Source organism: Terrapene carolina, unplaced genomic scaffold, assembly GCF_002925995.2.
Source record: "Terrapene carolina triunguis isolate 2854851 unplaced genomic scaffold, T_m_triunguis-2.0 Scaffold62, whole genome shotgun sequence".
NCBI classification, from domain to species: domain Eukaryota; kingdom Metazoa; phylum Chordata; order Testudines; family Emydidae; genus Terrapene; species Terrapene triunguis.
Genome location: NW_020664413.1, coordinates 52,843,240 through 52,870,882, shown reverse-complemented (window position 1 = coordinate 52,870,882; position 27,643 = coordinate 52,843,240). Strand labels below are relative to the sequence as shown.

At 41.6% G+C, this 27,643-nt stretch overlaps 1 protein-coding gene across 1 annotated transcript in view; it reads left to right on the top strand.

The window, feature by feature from the left end:
• Positions 1–27,643, top strand: part of DNAH7 (dynein axonemal heavy chain 7) — a 234,795-nt gene that overhangs the window by 168,104 nt on the left and 39,048 nt on the right. The window contains exons 43-49 of the mRNA XM_029910522.1: positions 1,583–1,929; positions 8,521–8,701; positions 14,533–14,718; positions 17,731–17,894; positions 21,109–21,263; positions 22,516–22,706; positions 27,220–27,353. Of these exons, the coding sequence (XP_029766382.1) occupies positions 1,583–1,929; positions 8,521–8,701; positions 14,533–14,718; positions 17,731–17,894; positions 21,109–21,263; positions 22,516–22,706; positions 27,220–27,353 (1,358 nt within the window). The remainder of the gene's footprint in view (positions 1–1,582; positions 1,930–8,520; positions 8,702–14,532; positions 14,719–17,730; positions 17,895–21,108; positions 21,264–22,515; positions 22,707–27,219; positions 27,354–27,643) is intronic.

The following is a 27,643-nucleotide window of genomic DNA, read 5'->3' as shown; positions in this document are numbered from 1 at the left end:
TTCATCACAATGGGGCTCGACCTCAGATGGTACTGTAATACAAATACAATGTTAATCAAAGTTTGGATGATCTCCATTACATTAGAGTTTATCCAGAATGGTTGATTGGAGTCCTACAACCAAGTATGATAGATATGTGGGTAACAGTCCTAGTTAGCAGTAGGTGGTAGGTACATTGAACATTCCATCTGAGTATCATCAGGTGCCAAGATTAATCAGAATGACAGATTAGATGAGCCTGGAGCTGGCCTTTCCAGTCACCATTATCTGCTCTTGTGGTGAGGAAAAGATTATTTTTATAGCTCCAGAAAAATTTCTATTAAAGGTAAGTTCCTCTTTGCACAATTCCTGGGAAATAGTTTTCCCATCATTTTGTTCAAACCTTGGTCACTCCTTCGGAAGATTGTGCCACAAATGAGCATTCCTAGTGCTCTAAAGATATATCTGAAGTATATGGTATATAAGTCTATATACACTTGCCAACTGTACACTGTTCATCTCATTCTGTCCAAAATGAAAAGGCCTTATTGCCTCAAAATGGCTGCTAGCAAGATGTTGAAATCCTGCAGTGTAAAATTCCATTCCTCTGCATAGGCGTCCTTTGTTCGGAATGTGCTACTGGGTTGGCTCCCATATAATTTTTTGCTTTATACGGGAGAACTTCCATTCCTATTTATCATTCTGTTATAATAATACATAAAATTTTGCTTATCTTCTCCCCTCTCTCCGCCCCCCACTTCTTTGATTCACTGCTAGTTACTTCCCATTACTGATGAATGAGAAGAGAAGCTGTGCAAAAGAATGAGAAATTTCTTACCTGATCATTTTCTTTCTGTTAGCAGCTTCTCTCCTCATTCAGCCTACCCTGGTAGTCTGATATAAGTGACCACAATACAAATAGAATTTTTTTCTCAAAGGGGAGACTTAAAAATATAATTGTCTTAAGGTTAATTAAGACATTATATCAAGTTGTTGTCTTAGTGCTAATAATAGGTTGCTGAAATGTTTCTGTCTCTTTGGAATAACTCTTCTGGTGGCCTGAACCAAAGGTTGGAACTTAGGCCTGGAGCCTCCAGCAACAATATTGGACTGCCTCTGAATTTCATAGGTATGTGGGTAGGCATTAACCATTAGTGATGAATGAGGAAAGGAGCTGCTAATCCAAAGAAAACTCTCAGGTAAGAAATTTCTCATTCGCTAAACTAACTGTTGATTAGATTTCAAGTTTGATCATCTTTGTTTAAATGTCAGTATTATTTCAACCCATGTAGTGCCATAATGCATATTCTGGAAGAAGGGGCTAAGCAGACAAAACACTGGGGTGTTGTCTTCCTATACTTAAAAATGAAAGATTTAAAAGACAGATACTATTAAAAATGAATATATGGTATATTTGTACAGTGTACATTAATTTGTCTGTGATCCTGAGATCACATTAAGTTTAAAATACCAAGTATGAGTCTAGCAAACATATATGAAAAAATAGTACTGTAACATACATACATAGAATGATTGTGATACGTTAGAAAAGTGAGTCTAATGCTATTTATGAAGCAGTAATATTTATGTCATTTATTTTAAGGATATCACAGTTGTGAAGTCCATGAAGAGTCCTCCTTCTGGTGTCAAGTTAGTTATGGAAGCTATATGCATCCTGAAAGGCATCAAATCAGATAAAATTCCAGATCCATCAGGCTCAGGGAAAAAAATAGAGGATTTCTGGGGTCCAGCAAAGAGACTTCTAGGTGATATAAGATTTCTGCAGTCGCTTCATGAATATGACAAGGACAACATTCCTCCAGCTTACATGGCCATCATCAGGAAACAATATATCACAAATCCTGAGTTTGTACCAGACAAGGTTCGAAATGCTTCCACAGCAGCGGAAGGTCTGTGCAAATGGGTCATAGCCATGGATTCCTATGATAAGTAAGTAAGCATTTGTGTAAAAAAAAAAAAAAGCAAGTGAGTTTAGTCTATTCTAATACTAAGAGGGATTTAAAGTTTGTTGGAAATTCTAACTGGCCTGACATATTCACTGGTAAAGATTATGAGGCAGCTGTTGAAAGGGACGTATAGGGTCTGATTTTCAAATTTGGATACGTTGGATAGGATGAAGGGGGCAATATCCCATCTCCAGTAAGCAAAGAGTTCATTCTGGTTTCTCTTCCCCAGCCTTATGGCACAGGTCTTCAGCAGAATGCCAGTGGGAAGGAAGGGCTCATCATTTAGTTTCTGAGGACTGGGTTTGGAAATTGTTTTGTTTGTATTTGCTTACCCTGATGAAAAAAACCTTGCTGATTTCTGCCTTATCTTATTTGTGCTGAGTCACCCCACCAATTTACAGTATCATTATAACACATCCCGAGAGCCTGGATAAATCTATCAAATCCACACTTAGGTGCCTAAACTCAGCCTACAATCTGAAAATAAGTAGCAAAGGCCTGAGATGGATAGGAATCTTTCCACTAAAGGTAACAAAATTTGATGTACTAGTACATATTCTTCTTCGAGTGTTTGCTCATGTCGATTCTAAGTAGGTGTGTGCCGGAAGGTTTTCCCTTAGTGATACCCATTGGGTCGGTTTAGGAGCCTGTGGAATCATGCCTTCATGGTGCCATATATAGGGCCCTGCTGACCCACCACCTCTTCAGTTCCTTCTTACTGACTGACAGTTGGTCGGAACGCTCGTTCTCTCTTGCTTCGGCAAGCTCTTTCCCTAGTGGTCTTCTGATCATTCCCTATAAATAGTTATAATAGTACTAGTTGTCTAGATAGTTAGTTTAAGTATATATAGTTGTCAGGGTTATCCCCTTCCTACCACCCACCCACCGGGGCATGCTTCGGTCTCCGGGGTTTAAACCCTGCACAGCTTGTAATAAACCTATGCCCAGGAGCAACCCTCACACTTCTTGCCCTAAGTGTCTGGGGGAATCTCATAAGAAGGACCATTGTAAAATCTGCCGGGGATTCCGCCTCAGCACCCAAAAAGAGAGAGATCAACGGTTGAAAATTTTTCTGATGGAGGCCACCATTTGCCCCCACTTGGAGCCGAGTTTGGCCGAAATGATATTTAGCACGTCCGCATCAGTGCGGAGCATGCTGGCATCGACAAGGGAGGCCTCGGCTCTAAGAAAGGACTCTGGTAGAGACTCTCAGCACCAGGGCTCAGCTCCTACTAGTGTGCAACACCGCTCCCAATCTCCAGTGCCCCATAAGAAGAAAAAGAAGTCGGACAGGGGATGCTCACCCACTCCGAAACCGGGGCGAAAGGACTTAGGTATATCTCCATATTATTATATATATATATCATAGAACTGGAAGGGACCCTGAAAGGTCATTGAGTCCAGCCCCCTGCCTTCACTAGCAGGACCAAGTACTGATTTTGCCCCAGATCCCTAAGTGGCCCCCTCAAGGATTAAACTCACAACCCTGGGTTTAGCAGGCCAATGCTCAAACCACCGAGCTATCCCTTCCCCCTGTTGAGTGCAGTTCCACTCACACCGGGCCACTTAAGCACTGTACCACCTAAGCTTGGCACTCTTGACTCCTGTCCGAACAAGGGGTCAGTTGAGTCTGGTACCGATGGACTCCCCTCTTCAGGAGAGCCGTGGAGAGGCTTTAGAGCTGCCCTCCATGTCTGAGACCTTTGAGGTGGCTAGAGAGCTCGTTGCCTTCACGGCACCGCCTTCTCCGACCAGGCGAGACTGGGCCTGAGAACACTGGCACCACAGAGATCCTTGGCACCATACCTTGGCAAACTGGTTATGGTACCGTGCTGGAAAAAATCAACCCTATCCCCCCCTCAGAGAATAGAGTTCATAAGAGCATTGCTAGATTTGAGACAAGCCAGGGCATTCCTATCAGAATCACGGTTCCAGATGCTTTGCGGCATTTAGGGTGACCAGACAGCAAGTGTGAAAAATCGGGACAGGGGTGGGGGGTAATAGGAGCCTATATAAGAAACAGACCCAAAAATCGGGACTGTCCCTATAAAATCGGGACATCTGGTCACCCTAGCGGCATTATAGAGGGTCTCAGACGATACACTACCACCACGGCACGGAATTGCTTGAAGCTCCTTGGACACATGGACGCCTGTACGTAAGTAGTACAGCATGCCAGACTGAGGCTCAGGCCCCTTCAGGCTTGGTTGGCATTGGTGTATTGGCCAACCCGGGACAGCCTGGATAAAATAGTCACGCTTTCTCTGGCGGTGCTTGAGTCTTTCATATGGTGGCTCAACCCGCAAGGCATGTGCACAGGAGTACCTTTCTCCAGGCCACAACCCTGGTCATGGATGCATTGGCGGTGCGGTGGGGAGCGCATCTTTGAAGGCTCAGAACTCAGGGCCTCTGGTCCCAAGCGGAACTCATGCTCTACATCAATGTCAGGGAGCTGAGAGCAGTTTGTCTAGCCTGCCAGACCTTCCAAGTCCACCTGAAGGGGAGATGTGTATCAGTCATGATAGACAATACAACAGTGGTGTTTGATATAAACCCACGGTGGACCACGCTCCTCTCTCCTATGCCAGGAAGCCCTCAAGCTGTGGGACTTCTGCATAACACACCTGGAGGCATCCTATCTCCCAGGTTCTCAGAACGTGTTGGTGGACCATCTTAACAGATCCTTTCACAACCAGGAGTGGTCCATCCACTCAGACATTGTGAACAACATCTTGCAACGGTGGGGAGTTCCCCAGATAGATTTGTTCGTGACGAGGCACAACAGGAAGCGTCTGCAGTTCTCCTCCTTTCTGAATAAAGCCCGGGCTCAATCGTGGATGCATTCCTCTTTCCCTGGAAGGGCCATCTCTTCTATGCATTTCAACCCATTCCATTCATTCACAAGGTGCTGCACAAAGTGAGGAGAGATGGACGTTCTGTGACATAAATAGCTCCAGCCTGGCCTATCAACATTGGTACACCATGCTCCTGGAACTGTCAGTGGAAGCTCTGGTCACCCTGCCTCTGCTCCCAGACCTAATCACCCAGGATCATGGCCGCCTTCAGCATCCCAACCTTGAGTCTCTCCACCTCACGGCTTGGAAGCTTCTTGGCTAAACCCATTGGAGCTGGCTTGCTCGGGTCCTGTTAGGGAGGTCCTTCTTGGCAGTAGGAAGCTATGCACTAGGTCCACCTACTTAGCTAAGTGGAAGAGATTCGTGATTTGGTCATTATAGAAGCACACTTCTTTTCTGCACTCATCAGTACCCTTTATCTTGGACTATCTCTTGCACCTGAAGCAGCAAGGTCTCTCGGTGTTGTCAATAAAGGTTCAGCCGACTGCCATTTCTGCATTTCACCCAGTGGTTGCCAGCTGATCAGTCTTCGCTAACCCAGTGGTCGGCCGATTTTGTTAAAGGACTTGACAGGTTATATCCTCAAGTACGACAACTGATCCCTGCATGGGACCTCAACCTGGTGCTTTCGAGAGTAATGCCCCCCCCCTTTGAGCCCCTAGTGACATTCTTACTACTCTGTCATGGAAAGTGGCATTTCTGGTGGCAATCACTTCAGTTAGGAGGGTGTCTGAGCTTAAAGCCCTAACAGCCGAACCTCCTTACACAATCTTCTGTAAGGACAAGCTGCAGCTTCGGCCTCATCCAGCCTTTCTTCCTAAGGTCGTCTCTCGGTTTAGTGCCAATCAGGACATTTCCCCCCCTTTTTTTACTCTAAGCCACATGCTAACAGCCGGGAACAAAAGCTCCATTCCCTGGACATTTGGTGGGCATTGGCCTTTTATATCGAATGGACGAAGCCATTTTGGAAATCAAACCAACTATTTGTCACAGAAGCGGACAGGATGAATGGCCTCCCAGTGGCTTCCCAAAGAATTTGATCATGGATCACGTCCTATATCCGGGCATGCTATGATTTGGCAAAGATATGTGTCCCTGCACTGACAGTGCACTCCACAAGGGCACAGGCCTCCTCGGTGGCATTCCTGGTGCAGGTCCTGATCCAGGAGATTTGCAGGGCTGTGACATGGTCATCAGTCTACACCTTCATTTTTCACTATTCCATTACTCAGCAGGCTGGGGACAATGCCACATTTGGCAGAGCAGTGCTTCAATCAGCAAATCCATGAACTCTGCCCCCGCCTCCATGGTACTGCTTGGGAGTAACCTACTTGGAATCGACATGAGCAAGCACTCGAAGAAGAAAAATGGGTACCTACCTTTCGTAACTGATGTTCTTCGAAATGTGTTGCTCGTGTCCATTCCAAGACCCGGCCACCTATCCCTCTGTCAGAGTAATCCAGCAAGAAGGGACTGAAGAGGTGGCCAGTCGGCAGGACCCTGTATACAATGCCATGAAGGTGCAACTTCAGGGGGTGTCTAAACCAACCAGATGGATACTGCTAGAGGAAAAACCTTCTGGCAACTGTGCATGCGGCACGCACACATCTACTTGGAATCAACAAGAGCAACACATCTTGAAGAACAACAATTATGGAAGGTAGGTAATTGTTTTTTTTATTGAAGCTTCCTATCAGAGTGTGACATTCCCCAGGGTATAATCTGGACTGTTGAACAGCTGTCCCCCCTCAGTTCCCCAGCCTTGGGTGCCTTTTCTCTGCTTCTCTGGGTGGTCTGCTCACACGCAGCCTCCAGCATGTAAGTAACTCCCAGCTATACTGTATGAGTGCTATGGTCAGCCACTCTTGAATTACACTGAAGAGGAAAACCAGAAAATTCACAGTCTCAGACTTTCCTCCAGAAATGTGGGTCTTACTGCCCAGCCGTCTCCTGGACAACACAAGCTCATATAAAATCCGTCATTTTATTAATAGAAAATGATATGCACAAATCCTGTTATCTCAAATGGAGTTTCCCCAAACACACTGGTTTAGATCAAACAATAAAACAAGTTTATTAACTACAGAAAGATAGATTTTAAAGTCATTACAAGTAATGAGGCATAAAAGTCAGAATTGGTTACAAGAAAATAAAAGTAAAATGCAACTAATACCTAACTTAACAAGCTAAGTGAATTCAAAACAAAAGTCTCTCTCACAACACACTTCAGTAGTCTTACTGGCTTAATTCCTTTCAGACAGGATCCCTCCCTCAGTCCAAAGCTATTTCTTTGTTCCTCGGGTGTTGTGGCTGCTGTGGGTAGAAAGAAAGGGAGGAATAACTTGGGGCATCTGTTCCCCATTCTTATACTTTGAGAATCATCTTCTTCTTTGAGAATCATCTCCAGCTGGGGTTCAGGAGACAGAAAGTCTGCGGGGATGGGAACCTCCAGCTGTTTCTTTGCCAAGATATAAATTTCTCGCTCACACCCTTTTTCCTGCTGAGGAATGGCCACTTAACCAGGTGATGGTCCATTTGATTTTGTTGACACCTGGCTGAGGCATCAGTTTGCCTTTTGTCTCTGAGGAACTGGTTTGTGGCTGCTTTTCTTGGAACATGTCTTAGTACTGTCATATGGTAGAATTTTATAACTTTACATATAAGATTTTCCACACATATTTTCCCAGGACAATAATGATCAACAAATTATGAGTTTTCAAATGATACCTCCCAAGACATTCTTTGTACAAAATGTGTGATAGTTTTGTAAAAGGAGTGAACATAAGGGTACACACTGTCACACCAAGAAACAGCTGTATATGTCATAAATGTCTGCAGACAAACTGTAGGTTAGCTAAAAAAAACAAAAACAAAAAACCAGTGGGCCAGGTCCTGAGCCTGTGGTATGTAATGGTGGTATGCTTCTTTACACCAACTGAGGATCTGACTTAGTATGATTTTGAGGGGAATAGTTGTAAAATATCACCTACTGACTGTCTAGCCATTACTTGAAAATACATGCATCACTTGTTCATTTTTATTTTATTTTGCAATTGTCCATTGTTTTTTAAAATTATAGGGCCATATTTTCAGTAGTCTTCAAGCTAATGCACAAAATGCACAAAAATGTGTGTGCAATTATTTTCAGTCCTAAAAAAAAAAAAATAATAAAAAAAGGCTTGTCCCTGCAGATAGATCCTTATGTGTGAAAAGCAGATAAAAGCTAACTGTTTTTAGGCACAAAATCTATAATGGCTTTTAAAAATTTGGCTCAAAGTGTCTAATATTTGTAGGTGTATATTGCCTCAGCCATCTCATATTTTGGATGTATGATGAATGTGAATATTTGCAATAATCTTTTTGCTGTTTTTTTAATTGCCTGTTGTTCCAGGAAATATTGCAAAAATTGTTCTAAGTCAGTTGATGCTGTTTTAGCCAATCAAGATTGACAAAAATAGAAGCATGTAATGAAATCTACAGTAGTAGATATTTAAAAAGTTAACATTTTCTGACAAACTTATTTGGTATACTGCAGTTTTCTATACTGTTTGTTCTATACTGTTTGCTTGCTATACTGCAGTTTGCTATACTGCAGTTTTCTCTACTTTGGCACACATTTTAATGGCAATTCTGGTGTGAGTGTATGTGCATAGGTATCGAGATATATTCATACGCAGTATAATTGTGATAAATTTAATTTACTAATTTATTTTATTTAGAGTGGCAAAAGTTGTTGCCCCCAAAAAGATAAAGCTAAATCAGGCTGAAGGGGAACTGAAGGTTGCCATGGATGGTCTGAGAAAAAAACAAGCAGCCCTAAAGGAAGTTCAGGACAAATTGGCTATACTCCAACAAACTTTGGAATCAAAGAAGCAGGAGAAGGCTGATCTGGAGAATCAGGTATATAATACACGTAGATAAAACTATTGCTAATACTGGGGCATTGAAAAAGTTGTTTAAAAATAAGGGGGTTTTGCCCATCACATTTCTGCTTTTAACCTTCAACCCTGCCAAAGCTTAAAAAAAAAACCCAGTTTTAGGCTACCATCATTTTTGTTCATTCTCATATTGGTTATTAAACCATAGCATAGGTGTGGCTTGGAGAATAAGTATGTGATAATTATGAGAATCATAAATGCAAAATATCACATTATATTATATCCCGTATATCTCCAGTCATATCTGACTTGATAATACAGAATGAAATACAGAAATGAAAACATCAGGTGATCCAGAAAGGAAATCATTAGGTGTTAAATTTTTCAACATTGCCATGGCAATTTTACTTTACATTAACCTGGACTGACCACCTCTAGACTAGGGTGAGTGTAGTTAACTATTCGTAGTTATTCAGGATTGCAAATTAATATCATATGTGGTTTTGGGTTTTGTGAATTCATTGCTTGTCCACTAATGTCACTAAACAGCCATCAGACATAGAAACTGGTAATGTTTAGAATGCAGTACTCTTTTGTCTAGTAAGACCAAATTCTAAAGCATGGTTTCTTTCCTTTTTCAATAATTCAATACTTTACAAAATAATCTGTCCTCACTTTAAAAAAGAAGTTTACATGCGTATTTTTAAACAACAGCACAAAAGTTCTTCTTCAAGTAGATGTAGCCATATAGTCCATTTAGGTGTATGTATGCCCAGCACACTGAAGCCACTGAAGAACTTTGCCTAGCAATATCCATAGGAGCAGCATTCACACCTTGAGGCTGTACCCCCTCCTCTCGCTATATAAGGACGGCACTGCCCTGACCCCTCTCAGTTCCTTCTGACCGCCCGTGGCTAGAGTCAGAGCTCGGTGTGGTGTTTTTACCTCAAGTTTTCAGTCTCCGTTTTCTGAGGGGTTTTTTTTTGTTCGTTTGTTTTCCTCTAGATATTAGTTAGTTAGAAGCATCTTAGGTTTAGTTTAGTGTTAGAGTAGTTGACTGCCCTGTGTGACGACCTCACCACGGTTCAACCATTGTCTCTTTGGGGGATGGGGCATCCCTAGTACTGATCCCCACACAAGGTGCTTGTTGTGTCTTGGTAAGGAACACATTAAGGAGCAGTGCTCAATCTGTAAGTCATTCTAGAAGAGGATTCAAGTGGCAAGAGACTTCTGGCTGAAGCAGCACCTTCTGGAGCAGGCCATGAGGCTTGCTTTAGTACTGAGGCCCTTGTCTGATCAGCGATCGCCTTTGGAATGGACAAGTGTTGTCGCTCCATGTTCGGACCCTGCTGTCTCCCCCAAGAGGAAGAGGAGTCATTTCCTCTTCTCTGGTGCAGTGAGGAAGAGGTCCCAAAATCTAATTGGAACTGTTCCAGTCCTTGGAGAGATTCTTCCTCATATTTTAAAAGGAAGCACCATATACCTTCCAGCACAAGGGTGGTTTGCCTAACCACTTTCCAGTACTGCACTGAGATCAGCGAAGGCCTGTAAGGACAAAGAGTCCAAAAGAAGGGACTTGATGGGAAGGAAGATTTATACCTCTTCCCTGCAGATGCATAGGTGTTGCTCTCTAAATACACGTTATTAATTGGATGGCCACATCTAAGTTTGCGGACACATTACCAGACACCTCCAGGGAAGAGTTTAAGGTGTTTGTTGCAGAAGGCTATATGGTAGCCAAGACTCTGTTACAGTCAGCTCTGAATGTGGCAGATGCCTTGGCCAGAATTCTGGCATCAGTTGTGACCATGTGCAGGGCCTCATGGCTGTAGAATTCGGGTATTGTGCCCAATGTGCAGCAGATCATTGAGGACTTACCTTTTGATGATAAGATTTTGTTTCTGAAAAAAGACTGACAAGACCCTGCACTCTTTTAAGGATTCCTGAGCTACTTTGTTTATACTCAACTGTACAGAGACCCCACTATAGTGGTCATCAGCAACAGCAGTGATACCACTCGCAGCATTTCTTTGGGCAGTTCCCCTTTCCTGTAAGGCAGCAGGATTACCCCAGGAAGTGGTAAAAGGCCTCTGGTTCTGGATTTAACCAGCAGGCTCATCCTCCCCCAGCATTCAGCAAGCACCCATTTCGACTTGTGTGTCCTGGGCAGCGATTCAGTGGTGACCTCCCCATCTTTGACTGGCTTGTTTTTACAGTGTTCAGGACTCAATTACCATAGACAGGTGGGTCCTAAGCACCACCAGATTAGGTTATGCCATACTATTCTTCTCCATCCCTCCTCCCCATCTCCTACCGCATCCTTCTTCAGGAGCCCTCTCATGAGACACTGCTCTTCAAGCAGGTTCAGTCTCTACTGGCTTTGGGGGCTGTACAGGAGGTTCCGCTGAAGCACTGGGGACAGGGATTCTACTCTTTCCTGGTTCCCACAGGAGATTTCTCCAGTTTGTCATGGCAGACTGGTAGTATCAGGTCACCATGTTCCCTTTTGTCTTCCACTCCCTGGTACCAAGTGCATGATTGTAGTGACAGCATACCTCAGGAAGAAGGGAATTCATATCTTCCCATGTCTGGACAATTGGTTACTATGGGAAAAGTTCAGAGAAGAAGTCGTCTCTCATGTTCAGTTCGTGTTACGCTTACTAGACCATCTAGGTCTTATCCTAAACAATGGAAAGTCAACACTAGTCCCAAATCAAAGGATTGAGTTCACTGGGATCCTGATAGACTCCATGAGTTTGAGAGTATTTCAGCTGACTGACTGATTCACCATCTATGTCTGGAAATGCAGTGTCAACCCTCAGCCACAGCCTGTGTATGCCTGAGACTGCTAGGTCATGTGGCTGCGTGCACACAGATTGTCTAATTTGCCAGATTGTGTCTCTACAAATGTGGCTGAAGTTGGTCTATCATCTGAATTGTCATCTCTTGGACACACTGTCTGACTTCCTCCACTGATCCTGGACTCCTTATGCTGATGGACGGTTCAGGGCAATGTGTCCAGGGCATGCCCTTTGCTTGGTCACCAGCAATCAGGACTATTGTCACTGATGCCTCCTTAATAGGTTGGGGAGCTCACCTGGAGTTGCTGAAAGTTCAAATTCTGTGTGCAGAACAGGAAGCTTCTCTTTATATTAATGTCCTGGAAGTTTGTGCTATCTACAATGCCTGACAGGCCCTTCGAGATCATGTCAGGGACTCAGGACTTTACTGACAATACTACCATGATGTATTATGTGAACAGACATGGGGAGCATACTCCAAAGTGCTGTGTCAAGAGGCAGTCAGGTTCTGGCAGTTTTGCACTGGGGAAAACATTAACCCTGTGGCTGATCATTTACCTGGGATCCAAAATCATCTAGCAGATCACCTCAGCAGAAATTTCTCCCTGAACCATGATTAGTCTCTGAAGCCCATAGGAAGGAACAATGAGTTGCACACATACAAAATGGGAAATGACTGCCTAGGAAGGAGTATTGCAGAAAGGGATCTGGGGGTCATAGTGGATCACAAGCTAAATATGCGTCAATAGTATAACACTGTTGCAAAAAAAGAAAACATCATTCTGGGATGTATTAGCAGGAGTATTGTAAGCAAGGCACAATACGTAATTCTTCCATTCTTCTTTGAGTGGGCCCAGGATCTCAGGGCGACACCCTAATCATTCCCTGGACTTCGGATCTTCTCTACGTCTTCCCACCCGTTCCCCTTTTCCCTCAGGTCCTACACAAGGACCGGGCAATGTTAATCTTTGTAGCTCTCTCTTGGCCTTGCCAATACTGGTACACTGATCTTCTCCACCTCTCTGTTCACCCCCCAATCCTCCTCCCCACATCCCAGATCTCCTGACACAAGACCGCAGATGACTGCGACACCCCAACCCGTGCCCTCTTCACCTCACGGCCTGGTATTTGGTTGGGGATCACATGTAGACCAGGTCTGCTCTACGCCTGTCTGCAAAATCCTCACTAACAGCAGGCACCAATCCACTTGCACCTGTTATGCTGCTAAGTGGCGCCGCTTCACTGCTTTGGCATATCACCGCCACATCTCAACAGACATCTCCAGTCCTATTCTCCGGGACTACCTCCTCCATCTCCGCCAATTGGGCCTAGTGCACTCCTCTATCCATGTTCACCTAGTTGTGCTCAGTCCTTTCCTCCCTCCCATGGATGACTTCTCCATCTTTACTCACCCAATGACCTCTTGATTTCTCCAGGGCTTCCTCAATGTTTTTCCCCCTGTACAAAGGCCTGCCTCACCTTGGGATCTCAATTTGGTCCTCTGGGCCCTCAACAAGACCCCTTTTAAACCTTTGGCCACCTGCTCCTTCACCCATATCTCCATAAAGGTCATCTTCTTGGTGGCCATCACCTCTGCACGCCATGTCAGTGAACTGGCAGCCATGATAGCAGATCCCCCGTTCACCGTCTTCCATAAGTACAAAATCTCCTTTCGCCTACACCCCAAGTTTCTGCCCAAGGTGGCTTCCTCTTTCCACCTCAACCAAAGTATACACCTCCCAAACCCCAAACTATTCTACCCAAATCCCACGCCTCGCCCATGGAATGCGCCTTCCACTCCCTTGACATCTGTCACGCTCTAGCCTTTTATCTCTATCGCACCCGCGCCTTCTGCGCATCCCCTGGCTCTTTGTTGCCATCATGGAGTGCTGCCACAGCTCTGCCCTCTCCTCACAATGTCTCTCCAAGTGGTTCTCCAGCTGCATCAAGACCTGCTATGAGCTATCAGACACTCCACTCTTGCTGGGAATCACAGCTCACTCCACATGGGCATATGCCGCCATGTCAGCCTTCCTCGTGGACATTCTGTAGCAGGACATACTTCGAACTGCCACTTGGTCCTCTGTCCACCCCTTCTCCACTCATTGCGCCATTGCTTCCTCCACAACAACGGGTTCTGCAGTTGGTCATGCTGTCCTACAGACTTGATCTTTTTGAGAGCCCTCTCGCCCACCTCCTTCCTGACCACTGCTCGCTACCCTCCTGCGTTTGGAATCCACATAGGGACCAGCACTTGAAGAAGAGAAGGTTACTTACTGTAAGTGGAGGTTCTTCAAGTTGTGCGGTCCTTATCTGGATTCCAATCCTGCCCTCCTTCCTCTCTGCTCCAGGCCCCTCTGTTGCTGGATAAGGGGGAACTGGAGCGTCCTCTTAAAACCTTGGATGTGCCATGCGGCCAACACATGGACACTACTATGAACAGTTCCGGCTCATGGCATGCATGCGCACCCGCGTTTGGAATCCAGATAGGACATTGTAAACAACTTGAATTGGAGGCTGGTGGGGATTCTGCAGAGCCCCAACCCCCCATGGTCAAGAAATGAATGTAAAAGAATTGAATTAAATTATTATTAAATCATACCTCTTGTTAAAAATACTTTAAAAGACTACTTGATTAAAAAGCAACCTAGAATGTGAATTCATAAGGATGTTTTATGAGAGAAGGAACATGAGCGCTGGGTAACTTCCTCAAATATTGATATTTTCTATATCACATACAAAGCTATTAGGAGTTCAATGTTTTATATGAACTTCATAGTTTATTTGGAGGAAACAGTAACTCTTAAATGTCATGGACTTTGTCTCTGTACAAGTAAGCAAAATAATCTGTCGCACAGATTATTTTCCTTCTTCAGACTTTTAAACATTTAATTAAGTTTTTGTTTGCTGAAATTTTAAAAAAAATCGGTGCATACAGGTAAATAATTTCAGGATGTCCCCTGGCTGTTCTTCGTATGACGTAAATCAAAACATGTAAATAATCTGCAGCACAACTGCTGCCATTATATGCAATTTATTTTTTGTTTTTGAGGTTGACCTGTGCAGCAAAAAGCTACAGAGAGCAGAACAATTGATTGGAGGCCTTGGTGGTGAGAAAACTCGCTGGAACCAGTCTGCTCTGGAGCTGGGGAGGCAGTACATCAATTTGACCGGAGATATCCTCATTTCTTCAGGAATTGTGGCTTACCTGGGAGCCTTCACATCCAGCTATAGACAAGTAATGAATACAGTTGTTTTAGCTAAATGTTTTTGTATTAAACCAACCAAACATTTTTTTCTCCTGCTAAAATATTTAGATTTTTAAAAACATGTTTTAATTGACTTCAACATTTTCAAGAATTGAAAAAACAGGTGTGTGTGTGTGTAAGACTTTGAACTTCACTTAGAAGACCTCAGGGGAATTCTTCCTTCATATTTCTTTACTATTTCCTAACAAAATTAATTGTAAAATACATGAACCTTGTGGTTGGTTTTCTCAAATATCTGTAAAGTGACTGCAAGTAACTTTATGCCCCATGGCCTCATGGCATGACCTGATACCATTCTAGTGAATGGATAGATTCACACTAAGTTCTGTGGGAGCAGGAACAGGTGTCTGCAGAATCACTGGTCAGCAACTCGAGTGTAAATGTATTTAAAGTGCAATAATTCTTTAGAACAAGGAGAAGCAGGGAGATAAAGTGGACTTAATATCACTATATATATCACTAAATATAATAAATTTGTGTGTTTAATTCCCATTGACATAAATGGAAGTTGTGTGTGTAAAATAACTACAGGATTAGGACCTGAGGTCAAAATTTTCTACTAGCTATTCATTTTGGATGCCTCCATTTTTGGATCCCTAATTTGATGCACTTTTGCTCTTATGTTCAGATTTGCTGAGCAGCTGGATTTCTCGAGGCTTCAGCTGAAGAAATGATTGCTCAACACAGCTGAAAATCAATCCCAGGTTGTCACAAGTTAGACACCCAAAAATAGAGGCATCTAAAATCAATGACCACTTTTGAAAATTGAGTCTAACATTTGAGCCTAAATCTTTTTTTTCCTTATCTACACTTAACTACTTTTACTGTACTTCCCTTATCTTTCTTTCTTTAGAAAATTCTGTAACATCTCTCAAACTTTATTTTGTTCATCATTTCCATATTTTGAATTTTTTTTTTTTAGTGTTTTACTTTGCAAGATTTTATTTTGCCAGCAGTTTTCTCCTGTTCTCAGTTACTGAATTTTGAGAGAATGTAATTCTGTATTAGATGAAAGCAGCCATTTATCAGGCATATATAGTATGGCTAGGTATTAGACCTTTGGTAAAAGATGATTGGGGTTCTGAAAAGTGGTGATTGGGGGATCCTTCATGCCAGTCCTGAGAAGCAAAGGCAGTTATGTCCTTATTTGTTTAGCAATAACTAACTTTTACTGGTTTTACTCAAGAAGTTTAGTTTAGTGTAGCCTTATGGGGCTGGTTGTGGGAACTCATTGTCTGATATGAAACTAACGTGTTTCCTTCTTTGTATAACAGTAGCTGTGACCTCCTGACAGCTATTTTTTATTTTAATATATATATGGCCACTTTGTCATTGTCTGTGTTATCGTTATGTATTCATTGGGTGGCTGTTTCAGTCTTTCCTGAGACTCTGGATAGTACTTTCACATTTGCTCATTTTGCAGTTTCTCATTTTCTCAGGAAGCTAATTCCTTTATTTCCTCCAGTTTTTCAAAGAACAAAGTTTTTATATCTTTTTGGCACCTTGGTTTTGAATAAAATACTAGAGCCTTCAAATGACATTTCTGTGGATGTTCTCTATCCTCTGAAAATCATTTCCTTTCATTCCAAATTTGTGATTGCTGTTGCCTTGGAAAGGGACATGAATAAAATTCAGGCTTTGTTGTTCACTCTTTTGTTTAGAGTGCTGTGTTTTGTAAGGACAATAAAATGCTTTGGCCTAATCCAAAACTTACAGTCAAGGTTGTGTCTCAATTCCATGTAAAACAGTCCATTTGTCTTAGGCTTTATTTACACTTTAAACACTACAGTGGCTCATTCACCACCTGCCAGATTGGGGGGTCGGGGGGGGGAGGGGGAGGCAGAGCTTGAGACCTCTGCTTTGCAGCGGGGTGGTGGCATAGGGGCTTCTACCCAGCGGAGAAGAGGTGTCTTAGGGCTTCAGCTCTGAAGGGCACTGTGGTCAAATTTCAGGTTCTGCATTTGATTGGGATTGTGAAGAATTGGATGTGTTGCATTGTGATTTGTTATTTGTTGGAATTGAAAGGGATTTTTCTGTGGAGATGAGGAGACGGAGTGCATTTGGATGTTAGGATGTTTGGGTAGTAAGTCGTGAATTGAGGCCGCTGTGGCTATTATTGTTGCCTTAACTGGTAATTGCTTTTTTTTAAAATTGCATTAAGAGGAAATGCTCTTGAGTAACCTTCATTTCAAGTGAATGAAGTTTTTTGTGTAGGAATAAATATTGTACTATTGCTATTGTCACTAACGTATCATTGAAAAATAAAAGGCTGCAGTTGACAAATCTGCATTAGCTGAAAATGTTTGCCTCAGCTAAGAATTCACAGACCACTATTAAAATCTGATTAGCTTAGGAACAAAATCTTATGTTTAGCTAGGGAAAGTAGTGTACGCTCAAAGTGATGTTTGACTAATTAGCACAAATTTAAAACATGTTCTGTTTAAACTATAAACAAAACTCCCCTCAAATGCCAGCAGATCCAGACCCAGTAGGTTCCCTTTATGTAGGGAAATCCTCCAATGGCAAAAAGCTGTCATAACAACTCCTACATCATCCATTCTCCAGGCCCTTGTGTGGTATGTGTCTGAAAACGGCATGCGTCTGGACCATCCCAATGCCATAGCAATCCTCAGCTGCCAGAAAGGCATCCTGTGTAGAACTGACCCCAAGATCAAGGGAATGCAAATGTAGCCTAAAGCCAGATATGTTGCTTCATCTCTTCTTTCTTGCACTGAGTGCAACTCAGCCTGGCTGACGGAATTAGTCCTGTATGTTCTACATGAACAGTGGTTACTGTTTTAATTTCTTGTGTGTGATTTTTTTAGTGTTTAGACAAGTACAGAAATGATTTTACTGTAGCAATGGTTTGGGGGAAAGAGTTGAAAAAAATATAGATAAATGTATTGACAGTTTTATAAATCTTATGAATGTAATAGGGAACAGACAAAACTTTAGTTAACATTTGCATTCTTGTCTTCTAGAATCAAACAAATGAGTGGACATCACTATGTAAAATGAGAGATATTCCTTGCTCAGATGATTTTTCCCTAACAAATACTTTGGGAGAACCTGTTAAAATCAGAGCTTGGAACATTGCTGGATTACCATCTGACATGTTTTCTATTGATAACGGTATCATTATCTCGTAAGTAAGAAATTCACACCTGCTAGCTTTCATGAAACAGCTTCTTACAGCATACTTTTCAGTTATTACTTTTATGGACACATTATATTACTGTATGGCAAGTTCAACAGTTAAACGAAACAAAAACAAGGCTGTTTCTATTTTTTTGCTATATACTTTTTTCAAGGCTTCTAGTGTGTAAAGTAATTCACTCCCCTCTTAATTTTCATGAGTTGCAGTAAAGGGATTGAACTTTTTTGATGTTAGAAGGTTGCAATAAACTACATTTTATGAACACGTAGTAATTTTACTTGTAAATGACCAATCAGTAATTAAAACAGAGCAAATCTTGGATACCTCTTGGTAGAGTAAACTTGGAGTAGACTAGCAGCAGGAAATGTTCAGCTCTATGAAATGAGACTGTTATTCTGAAGCTCTAATAGATTAATACCCTGCACTTGTGGAATTCAGAGGCAGTCCAACATTGTTGCTGGATACTCCAGGACTATGCTTTCAGCAGAATTCTTCTGAAGCTGTAGAAATACCCCAGCAACCAATTATTAGCATTAAAACAACAAATTTCGTATAATGTATTAATGAACCTTAAGGCAAATATATGTTCAATTCTCCCTTTAAATAAAAATTTCAATTTGCTACACATTTTATTCCCGTCACTTAGCAGACTACCATGGTGGGTCGAATGAGAAGAGAAGCTTCTAATGGAAAATTGTCAAATAACAAATTCTGCATTCTACAGCACAGCTTCTCTCCTCCTTCATCACTATTGGGAAGTAGTGAGCAGTGAATAAAGTAGGGTGGAGGGGGAGAAGAAGCAGAGTTGAAGTACAGGAGTTTTGTAGTAGAATATTGGGTAGAAATGAAAGTCTCTCTCCAATCCATATAAAGCTAGAGCTTTGTAATTCAAAGAATTATTTGGGAACCGACTCTGGGCACCTTCCTACCAATAGAAGCCTCTGCAGACAAATGGAAACCTATTTTGCAAATCTTGCTGAGATGAAGGTTATATACATTACCCACCAATGCCTCTTGTAGACAAAGTCTTCATTCCTAGTCTTTAAATAGTTCCCTGGATGCCTCGCACACCAACTGATTTTAACATCTTGCCTGCAGCAACTTTGAGGCCCTAAGGCTCTGTCATGTTGAACAGAATGAGATGAACAGGGTACAGTTGGCTAATGTATTGCATGTGCTTCAAATATCTCTTTAGAACTCTAGGAATGCCCATTCATGCTACAACCTTCTAAAGAGATGCTAAAGATGGGTACAGAATGATGGGGAAACTGTTTCTCTGGAACTAAGGAAAGAAGAACTTACATTGAACAGAAAGGTTTCTGGCGTTATAAGAGTAACCTTTCCTCATGGCAACAGCAGTGTGGTACTTGTATAAATAGGGGAACTAGTTCCAAAACCTGGCTTCATGAAGTAAAGCCAAATAGAAATGTCAGTAACAATCTTGTTTACATTAATCAGACTGACTGATTAAACATCTGATAATACTCAAATGGGGATTCTGATCTTCCTTTCTCCAGGGCGGATACTTAATTTCCCATGGCACTTGGTTATAATACGTCAGTCAACTAGAACCTCTAGTGTAGCTGAGATCACCAGAACTTTTTAAATGAGAAGAAATTCTGCATCTTTCTTGATGCTAGTAAAATGTCTGTCAGGAAGGAAGATACTTCTTGTAAGATCTGAAGGAGACATAGGAATTAGCAAACTCTCAGTGGCCACTGCTTAATTCTTCAGAAGAAGGTGCAAGAAACTCCACAATGGCCAACTATGGAAACACATTCCAATAATGAAAGTTTCTTCATAAAGTCTCATAGGTAGTGGTTGTCTTAGGCCCTGAAACATAAGTAATTATATCCTTTCTAAATAGATTATGTAAGATAACTGTGGCTGTTCTCATTATTCATTTAAATGTTCAGTCCCTTTGAATTCTGCCAAGCTCTTGGCCTCCGCCGTTCTGGTCTCTCTGAGTGCAGCCACATCAAGTTGTGGTCCTCTGGCCCTGGTATGTCTTGGGGTAGAATCTCACGATTCCTTCACTCTTAGACTTGGATCAGGCTACTCCATAAGTACCAACCTTTATCACCCCACGTCTTACTGGATAGCTGCATTTCTTCCATTCATGAGCCCCAAGGAGTAATGATAGTGATGAACAGCTAAAACAAATAACTTTATTCAACAGTCAGAACAAAGCAATGGAGAACCAGGGATTTTAAACAAAAAACAGATACATGTATGTCAGCTTACCTAGTTCTACCATCCAATAATGGCAGCCTACACTGAACTCGCTTCTCCAGACACACCTAGTGGTTCGTGTATTGAAGGCCTGGTCTACTCTAGAAAATTAGGTCGGTTTAAATATGTTGGTCAGAGGTGTAAAAAATCCACACCGCTGAGTGGGGGTGTTAAGCCGACCAAAGTCCCCATGTAGACAGTGCTAGGTCAACAGAAGAATTCTTCCATTGACCTAGCCACCGTCTCTTGGGGAGGTGGATTACCTGTTCTGATGGGAGAACCCTTCTCATTAGCATAGGTAGTATGAACACTGAAGTGGTACAGTTGTGACACTTTAGCATGTTAAGTGTTGACAAGCCCTAAATATATTTTGAGTCTGGTTCCCCCTTGCATTCCCGTTACGTAGGGAAATCCTCCCGTGGCAATGTCGTTTATGTGAGGCAAAATTCAAAAATTTTAAAGCATGGCTGCTATACCCTTGAGATAAGAGCTCAAATTCAAGAGTTGCACCCACTTTTGCTAAGTCTGAATTTGCTTGACTATCTGCTTCATTTCTGTTATCTTAGATGTAAAATCTATCTTTGGTGGAAAACTGAGTTCATTCATTAGAAATTTCCAAGTTATTTGTATCATGAATATATTATAGCTGTTCAAAATGCTACAAGTACAATATAGATCTTTAAACTTAAAAGATCTGTAAAATTAAATCAGATGAAACTTTATTCTAAGTATGCGCCTAGAAATATTTTAATTATTTTTGTGATCAAAGGGTCTGTTCAAGTCAGTGGGACCCTCACACGAGCATCTGAAGGCAGAATTTGTCCCTAAGTATTTTATAAAATAGATTAGAAGGTTGTGTTTAAATGGCACCATAAAGTAAACTGCATTAAAGTCAAGCTTACCGTAAACATTTTAAGGGTATATAATCTAATTCTGAAAGTTTAGCTATCTCCATCTTTTCCCCCTCCAGAAATGCAAGAAGATGGCCTCTGATGATAGATCCCCAGGGCCAAGCAAACAAATGGGTAAAGAATATGGAAAAAACCAACAGTTTGCACATAATTAAACTCAGTGACCCTGAATTTGTGAGAACACTGGAAAACTGCATTCAGTTCGGCACTCCTGGTAAGCGATTGAATAATGAAAGTGTAGATTTCCGAAAAAACCTGGAGAGGGCACAATTAACTCAAAAATAAGGATGATAAAAGTACCAAACATTGTCAGATTCATAGAAAAAAGGGAGATTCTGTTATCCATCGTTTCCTGATAGTTAATCAAATTAGATCTTTAGTAATTGAAGTCACAGCAGGTTGTGAGATTTTTCATCTCAAATATCAATTTGAAATCCTCTCTTTAATTTGGCTCCTTTAATTGTTTGAGATTTTGCCATATACTTGTTTTCATGTTACAATAATTCTACTTTTACCTTCCAAAAAATGTATAACACACAGTCTGTCAAATTGTCTGTTCCTGCATGGCTCTGCTTATTTTACAAATAGATAGTATTCAGTGTAATACTTTTACTGACATTCTTATATACCATATCTCATCCAAGGTAACAGAATCAGAAAATAATTACTTACAATTAACTATTTGAGTTATTTCTATTGTTGTTTTTAATGAAAAATTTAACTACAAGTAAAGAAACAACTCATATATCCTTTAAATTCCTTATAGGGCAGTGGTTCTCAAACTAGGGCCGCCGCTTGTTCAGGGAAAGCCCCTGGTGGGCCGGGCTGGTTTGTTTACCTGCTGCATCCGCAGGTTCGGCCGATCGCAGCTTCCAGTGGCCGCGGGTCACCGCTCCAGGCCAATGGGGGCTGCGGGAAGTGGCGGCCAGTACGTCCCTCAGCCCGCGCCGCTTCCTGCAGCTCCCATTGGCCTGGAGAGGCGAACCGCGGCCACTGGGAGCTGTGATCGGTCAAACAAACCAGCGGCAGGTAAACAAACCAGCCCAGCCCCCCAGAGGCTTTCCCTGAACAAGCAGCGGCCCTAGTTTGAGAACCACTGCTATAGGGGGAACAAAAATAGATTTCAAAATTGGGATTAGGAGCCCCAATGCCATTGACATTCAATAAGATTTGAGTGACTAATTCTTTTAGGACCCTTTGAAACGCTAGTATACTCAAACAATACTACAGTTCAGAGAATCTTCATTGCCCCATTCAAACTTCATACATATCACAAAGCAAATATAAACTTCCTTGAACTTTTAAAAAAATTATTTAAGAATGTTTTACCATATTTCTACCACATCCTTTTAGACCCATATTTGTATTGTGGAAATAGTACCTGTTTGCACATCGTAAGTACACATTTAACAGAGATCTCTCTTGCCAAGAAAATGAATCAAAACCTAGTTATTGTTGTGTTCAAGTGCTGCTGGAAAATGTTGGAGAAGAACTGGACCCTATCCTAGAACCACTTCTACTCAAACAGACATTTAAGCAGTCTGGTAGTATATGCATCCGTCTTGGGGACTCCACCATTGAATATGCTCCTGACTTTCGCTTTTATATTACAACCAAGCTGAGAAACCCACACTATCTTCCTGAAACATCTGTTAAGGTGAGAGATTTGAAAATTAATGAGTTTTGTTTAAATATTAACATTACTTCCCCTGTAGGCTGCAGGCAGAAAAGAGTTCCTGGTATCTAAGTTGTTGTTTTTTTCCTTCTCTTTCTTTGACAATATTGGCATTATCTCTGAGTAATCTCTAACTGCAGATATTAGAGTTGACAAAACATTATTGTTCACAAAACAGTCATTCATACTCTGAAGAATTTAATCTAAACATTAATTTTTAGTATTTAACTTCCTCCCCAGTTCATGACTTTTTGTGCCAATTTTACTGATTTGCTTTTCTGCATAGAAATATCTACTGGGAGTTTGGAGCCCCATGCACATACAGGCTACAAATTGGGCTTCTAAAATCTTCTAGAGAGTTGGTTCTATGGTGACTGCTGTTGGCAGGACTTCAAGCAGTGCCAGGCTTTGTGCCTTGGATATATACAAGAATACAAATTTACAGAGAAGTGACAAAATTATTCCTGTTTCCACCATATAGTTTTTCCAGGTTTTTATAATGTGATAACAGTAGCTTTAACCACTCACATCAGACTTCCCTTGTCAATCATCAAACTATAAGGAACTAAATGAGTTATTGTGGTTGTTGCAAGTTAGGGAGCAGAGGTATATTTCCTGCTTCATAGAATAAGGTTAGTGTTTTCTTGCTCCTTGCAGTTACTCAAAAGCTCTATTACACTTTTTATTCACTGTTACTTTTAAAGAGTTTTGTATGTTAGTGGGTCACAGACATACAGTTAGGCTGAATGTTGCTTCTATTAGAACACGAAGCCCTGAAAACTAGATATGAAATTTGTCTTAAAACTACCGGTAATTTGAAAATCAGCAGAATGGGACAATAACTTAATTTCTAACTGACATAGGACGAAAGGGTAGAAATAGAAATTAATGAAAATAAAGAACCTCTCTTTGCTTTATTACACCTCAAAGGACCCACACATTGATTTTTTTTTTTATCAAAGATGAAAATATGTAGGTACAAGTTAAAAAGCAAAGATGAAATATAAAAAGAAAACATCCAAAACCAAAAACTATTATGCTACATATAAATTTAGAAATGACTTGCACAAGAAAAAGTTTAAAAATCTGATACATGTATCATAACAAGTTAAATAAGACAATAATATTTCAGGCCCTGAATTTCCATTGTGTTGCACCAGTTTTATAATAGTTGAACTCTGTTGATTTTAATGGAGTTATACCAGCATCAAACTCATGTAATGAAGTGGAAACTCAAGTCCTATATCTAATACAAAAAAAACAAACTTTCCTTGTGTTCAGTAATGGTCTTCATTTGTATGTACAACTTTGGTTATATATAAATCTTTTACACATTATCACTTGTGTCAACAATTGATCATATTTACCTATTCATCACCAGTCTTCAATGATTCCATACACAGAGAGTTACCACTCTTGGGTAATTGACTCTGAACACCCCTCCTCACCCATATCTGGCCTTTTATTGTCAAGGAGTGGGGGAGAGAGATGGAAGTTCCCTGCCACAAGGTGACTGGCCTGAACTCCAGCCCACGCTTGAATTTCTAGAGTCTACACACCTGTTCAAGTCTGTAGACCTTGGCTCTGAGAGTCACTGCTGTGGGTTTTAAAATGCAGTAGAAAAAAATTCCCTAGGTCCTCTTATCTTTCCAACAGGATGAAGCAAAGGTACTCTATCTCTGGGGGAAGATGGTTGTGGGGGAGAGAATGAAGACTCCAGGATGAAAATCCTGGAAGGGGTTGCTCAGGAAAAGAGCAAGCAGTGACCCAAGGAGCCAATGGGCAGAGGCTGAAAAATGAACACAGGAAGGGCTAAAAACTAATGTCTGAGTAGAAGACGGACTAAATCCTCAGGATGGAGGGGCTGAGGCAAAGACTCTATGGGATTATTGCGTTTGTCTTTTTGGACAGGTATACCCTGGAAGGGGTGGACTTTCATTAAACAACTTAGCTGGAGTTCCAAGACACTGGGAGGGGCTTAAAAGACTCCAGGCCGGCAGGTCTGACACTGAGACAGAGTTTTAGCAAAGGCCTGGAGAAGGCTGTAGAGAGCAGGAAGGTTCCTGCTGAGGACCCTGAGATACCAGGGAGAAAAAGACTCTAGCTAGATAGAACGTGGCCTGCCAAAGCAGGGAAAGTCTCCAGGCAAGAAGGCCTGGGAGGGGCTTGGTGTAAAGCTGCGAAGAATGAATGTCCCAGGAGAATGGAATCATCACTTAAACAAATCTTGAACGCAGTGGCCTCAGCCATCATATTATTGGCTGCACCCTCTTCTTTTGTAGGACGTATCTTGAATGGGAGGCAACTGGAACAATTTTGTGGAAAAACCCACATAAAATCTACTGTAAACTATATTTCTGTAGCAGCTTCTTTCAGGACCAATGCTTCACTTGATGTAAGATTTTCTGTACATTCCAAGTCTCCACGTAGCAGCATGGAAGAATCTGGAGATCACTTGCTTCTGACGACATCCTTCCAAATATTCTGTTGGTAAGCGCCTTAGGGAGCATAGGGACAAAGCAGTCTGAGAGGCCATGGAGGAGAGAAGGCCCTTCCTCCTTCCAATGAGAGAAACTTCAGGCTCTCTTACCTTACTAGTTGTTCCCTTTAAAACTGATACTCCTTCAGGGACCAGCATCAAGATTAAACATTAGAACAAGACCAGTGTAGCCATTTCTGAGAGTCAGAAGACTCTGGCTGGGCTCCTCCAGAAAATTATCAAATTCTTAACTTGGGGTTTCACAAGTCTGAAAATACTTCCTTTCTTGGAAAGGAGCTTCAAGGTAGGCCTACCTCTCCCTGCCTGGCACAGATCACTGGCTCAGCTGTTTTGCAGGGAGGGGGCCAGGCCATAACATGTGACCAAGCAATCTGGGGGGCATGTGACCCTGCATGCCCTCCTGTCCCCCACATCGCCTCTGGGAACAACAGACACATAGATATTCTAAGAAGGTAATAAACATCCTCCTAATAAATTACATGAAACTCTCAAAAGATATCTACAAATTGCTTGGATGGGGTTCAGATATTGTTATGAGAGATGGATCAGGCAGTGTCAATTAAAGTAAAAGATGTTCTATAGTTACTACAAGATGGTCTGATCATTGGACTCAAAGATAACACTTTTTGGAAAGACAAGTCTGTGACTGCATGTGTATTGCACTGTAAGAAACCAAAGGAAATCACTAATCACCATTACATAATTGATATAAGACCACCACGCTCATCAGTCTTCCAGTGCTATGCAGATTCCTATCATGATATTGCCCTGTATGCTGCAAGAAATCATAAAAAACATCTTTCTAGCCTCCTGCAGTCAGTATGCCCCTCTCCTGTGTCTCAGTATCTTGTCTACATGTCATCTGCTCGGCCAGTTGAATTTTGGAGCTTGGCATGCTCTCTATGGAACCTCAATTATGCATATTCTATCAAGCACGGTAGTTCTTTGAAATGACAAGGACTTTTTTCTCTGGATAACCATATGGTAGGAAGTGGTATTCTCATTCTGTTTAATTCCACACATCCTAATGAAGGGCATAAATTGGATGTGAACAGGGCAATCAAGTGGATAAAGGTGCGTATAGTACAGGCATTCAAAACCTTGGGTATAACTCCACCCTAGCACGTTATCACTCATTTTGTGAAAGGAGCAGTGATTTAATGTGTGGAGATATCATATACATCTTAAAATGAGATCTGCTCTATGCGGTCTTCTATTCACACTTTTTCAGAAGGTGACTGTCCTTCCTTTGTAGGTGGAAAATTTGTTAAATTGTTGTAACACTTAAATTTCTATCCAAATTGTTCATAGTCAAATCCCTCCTCCCTTCCCAGGGTTTATTTACAGCTTTCTGCTTTCCTCTGTGAAGCAGAGGGGAGGGGATGAAGAGGGAAAATTCTGTCTTATCTGTGATTTTTTTTTTTTTTTTTTTTTGAGAACACTCCCTTGGAGCATTATATCCATAGTTTTTCTGGCTATTGCTTGCATGTTAAGTAATTTGGAAGAATAGCGTGTTCTTCTAGGACATCCTTAAATTTCTTGTCCAGGCTGTATTGCAAATGATTTGAGTTGAATAGCACTTTAATGTTTTTTATAATTAGTATTTTTCAACTTTGAAAGCTATCATTCTGGAGAGTTCTGTTTTGAGGGGTAATTCTAAGCCCAGACTGAGTGCCAGAGTTTTTTGTCTGCTTCCATTTGCTATGGAACTGGGAAATGCCCTATTGTGAAGGCTGTCTTACATGGAGGGAGGAAAGAAAAGAAAATTCACAGATAAGATGGACTTTTTCTTTCTTACTTACTGTAACTGTGGGACAAAAACTCCATAGCACAGAGGATTGTAGACACTTCAGCCTCAATTTTTCTGCCCTCAGAATCATCTGTTTTAGGCTGTTGCATAGTCTTTTGCAGACTTCCTGAGCATGGAAGAGGAACAATACTTTAATTTGATCTGTCTCTAATTGTGTTGTGCTTTGTAACACCTTTCATTTACAGGTAACCTTACTGAACTTCATGATAACTCCAGAAGGAATGCAAGATCAGCTTCTTGGAATTGTAGTAGCAAGAGAGAGACCAGATCTTGAAGAAGAAAAACAAGCCCTAATCTTGCAAGGAGCTGAGAATAAAAGGTATCAGAATAATTTATTTGGTTGGGGACTCTCTCTTGTCCTTCAGCGCTATTTTTGAATGTCCCCTTGATGGCTTTGTTTTCTGAGGAGTCTTAACAGGTTTTGGGGAGAGCAGGAGCTGGGGACAAAGGTTGCTACTTGTTCTCCTACTTGATGTTTTTAGAAATGAATCTTCACAGTGGGCCATATTTGGTCTGGCCTGTCCGATTGTACTTGGTGGGTGTCCACAGGACCCTTTTCCACATGAGGGCAGAGCATGAAGTCTGCAAAGTTGGAGGAAGGCTGGCTAT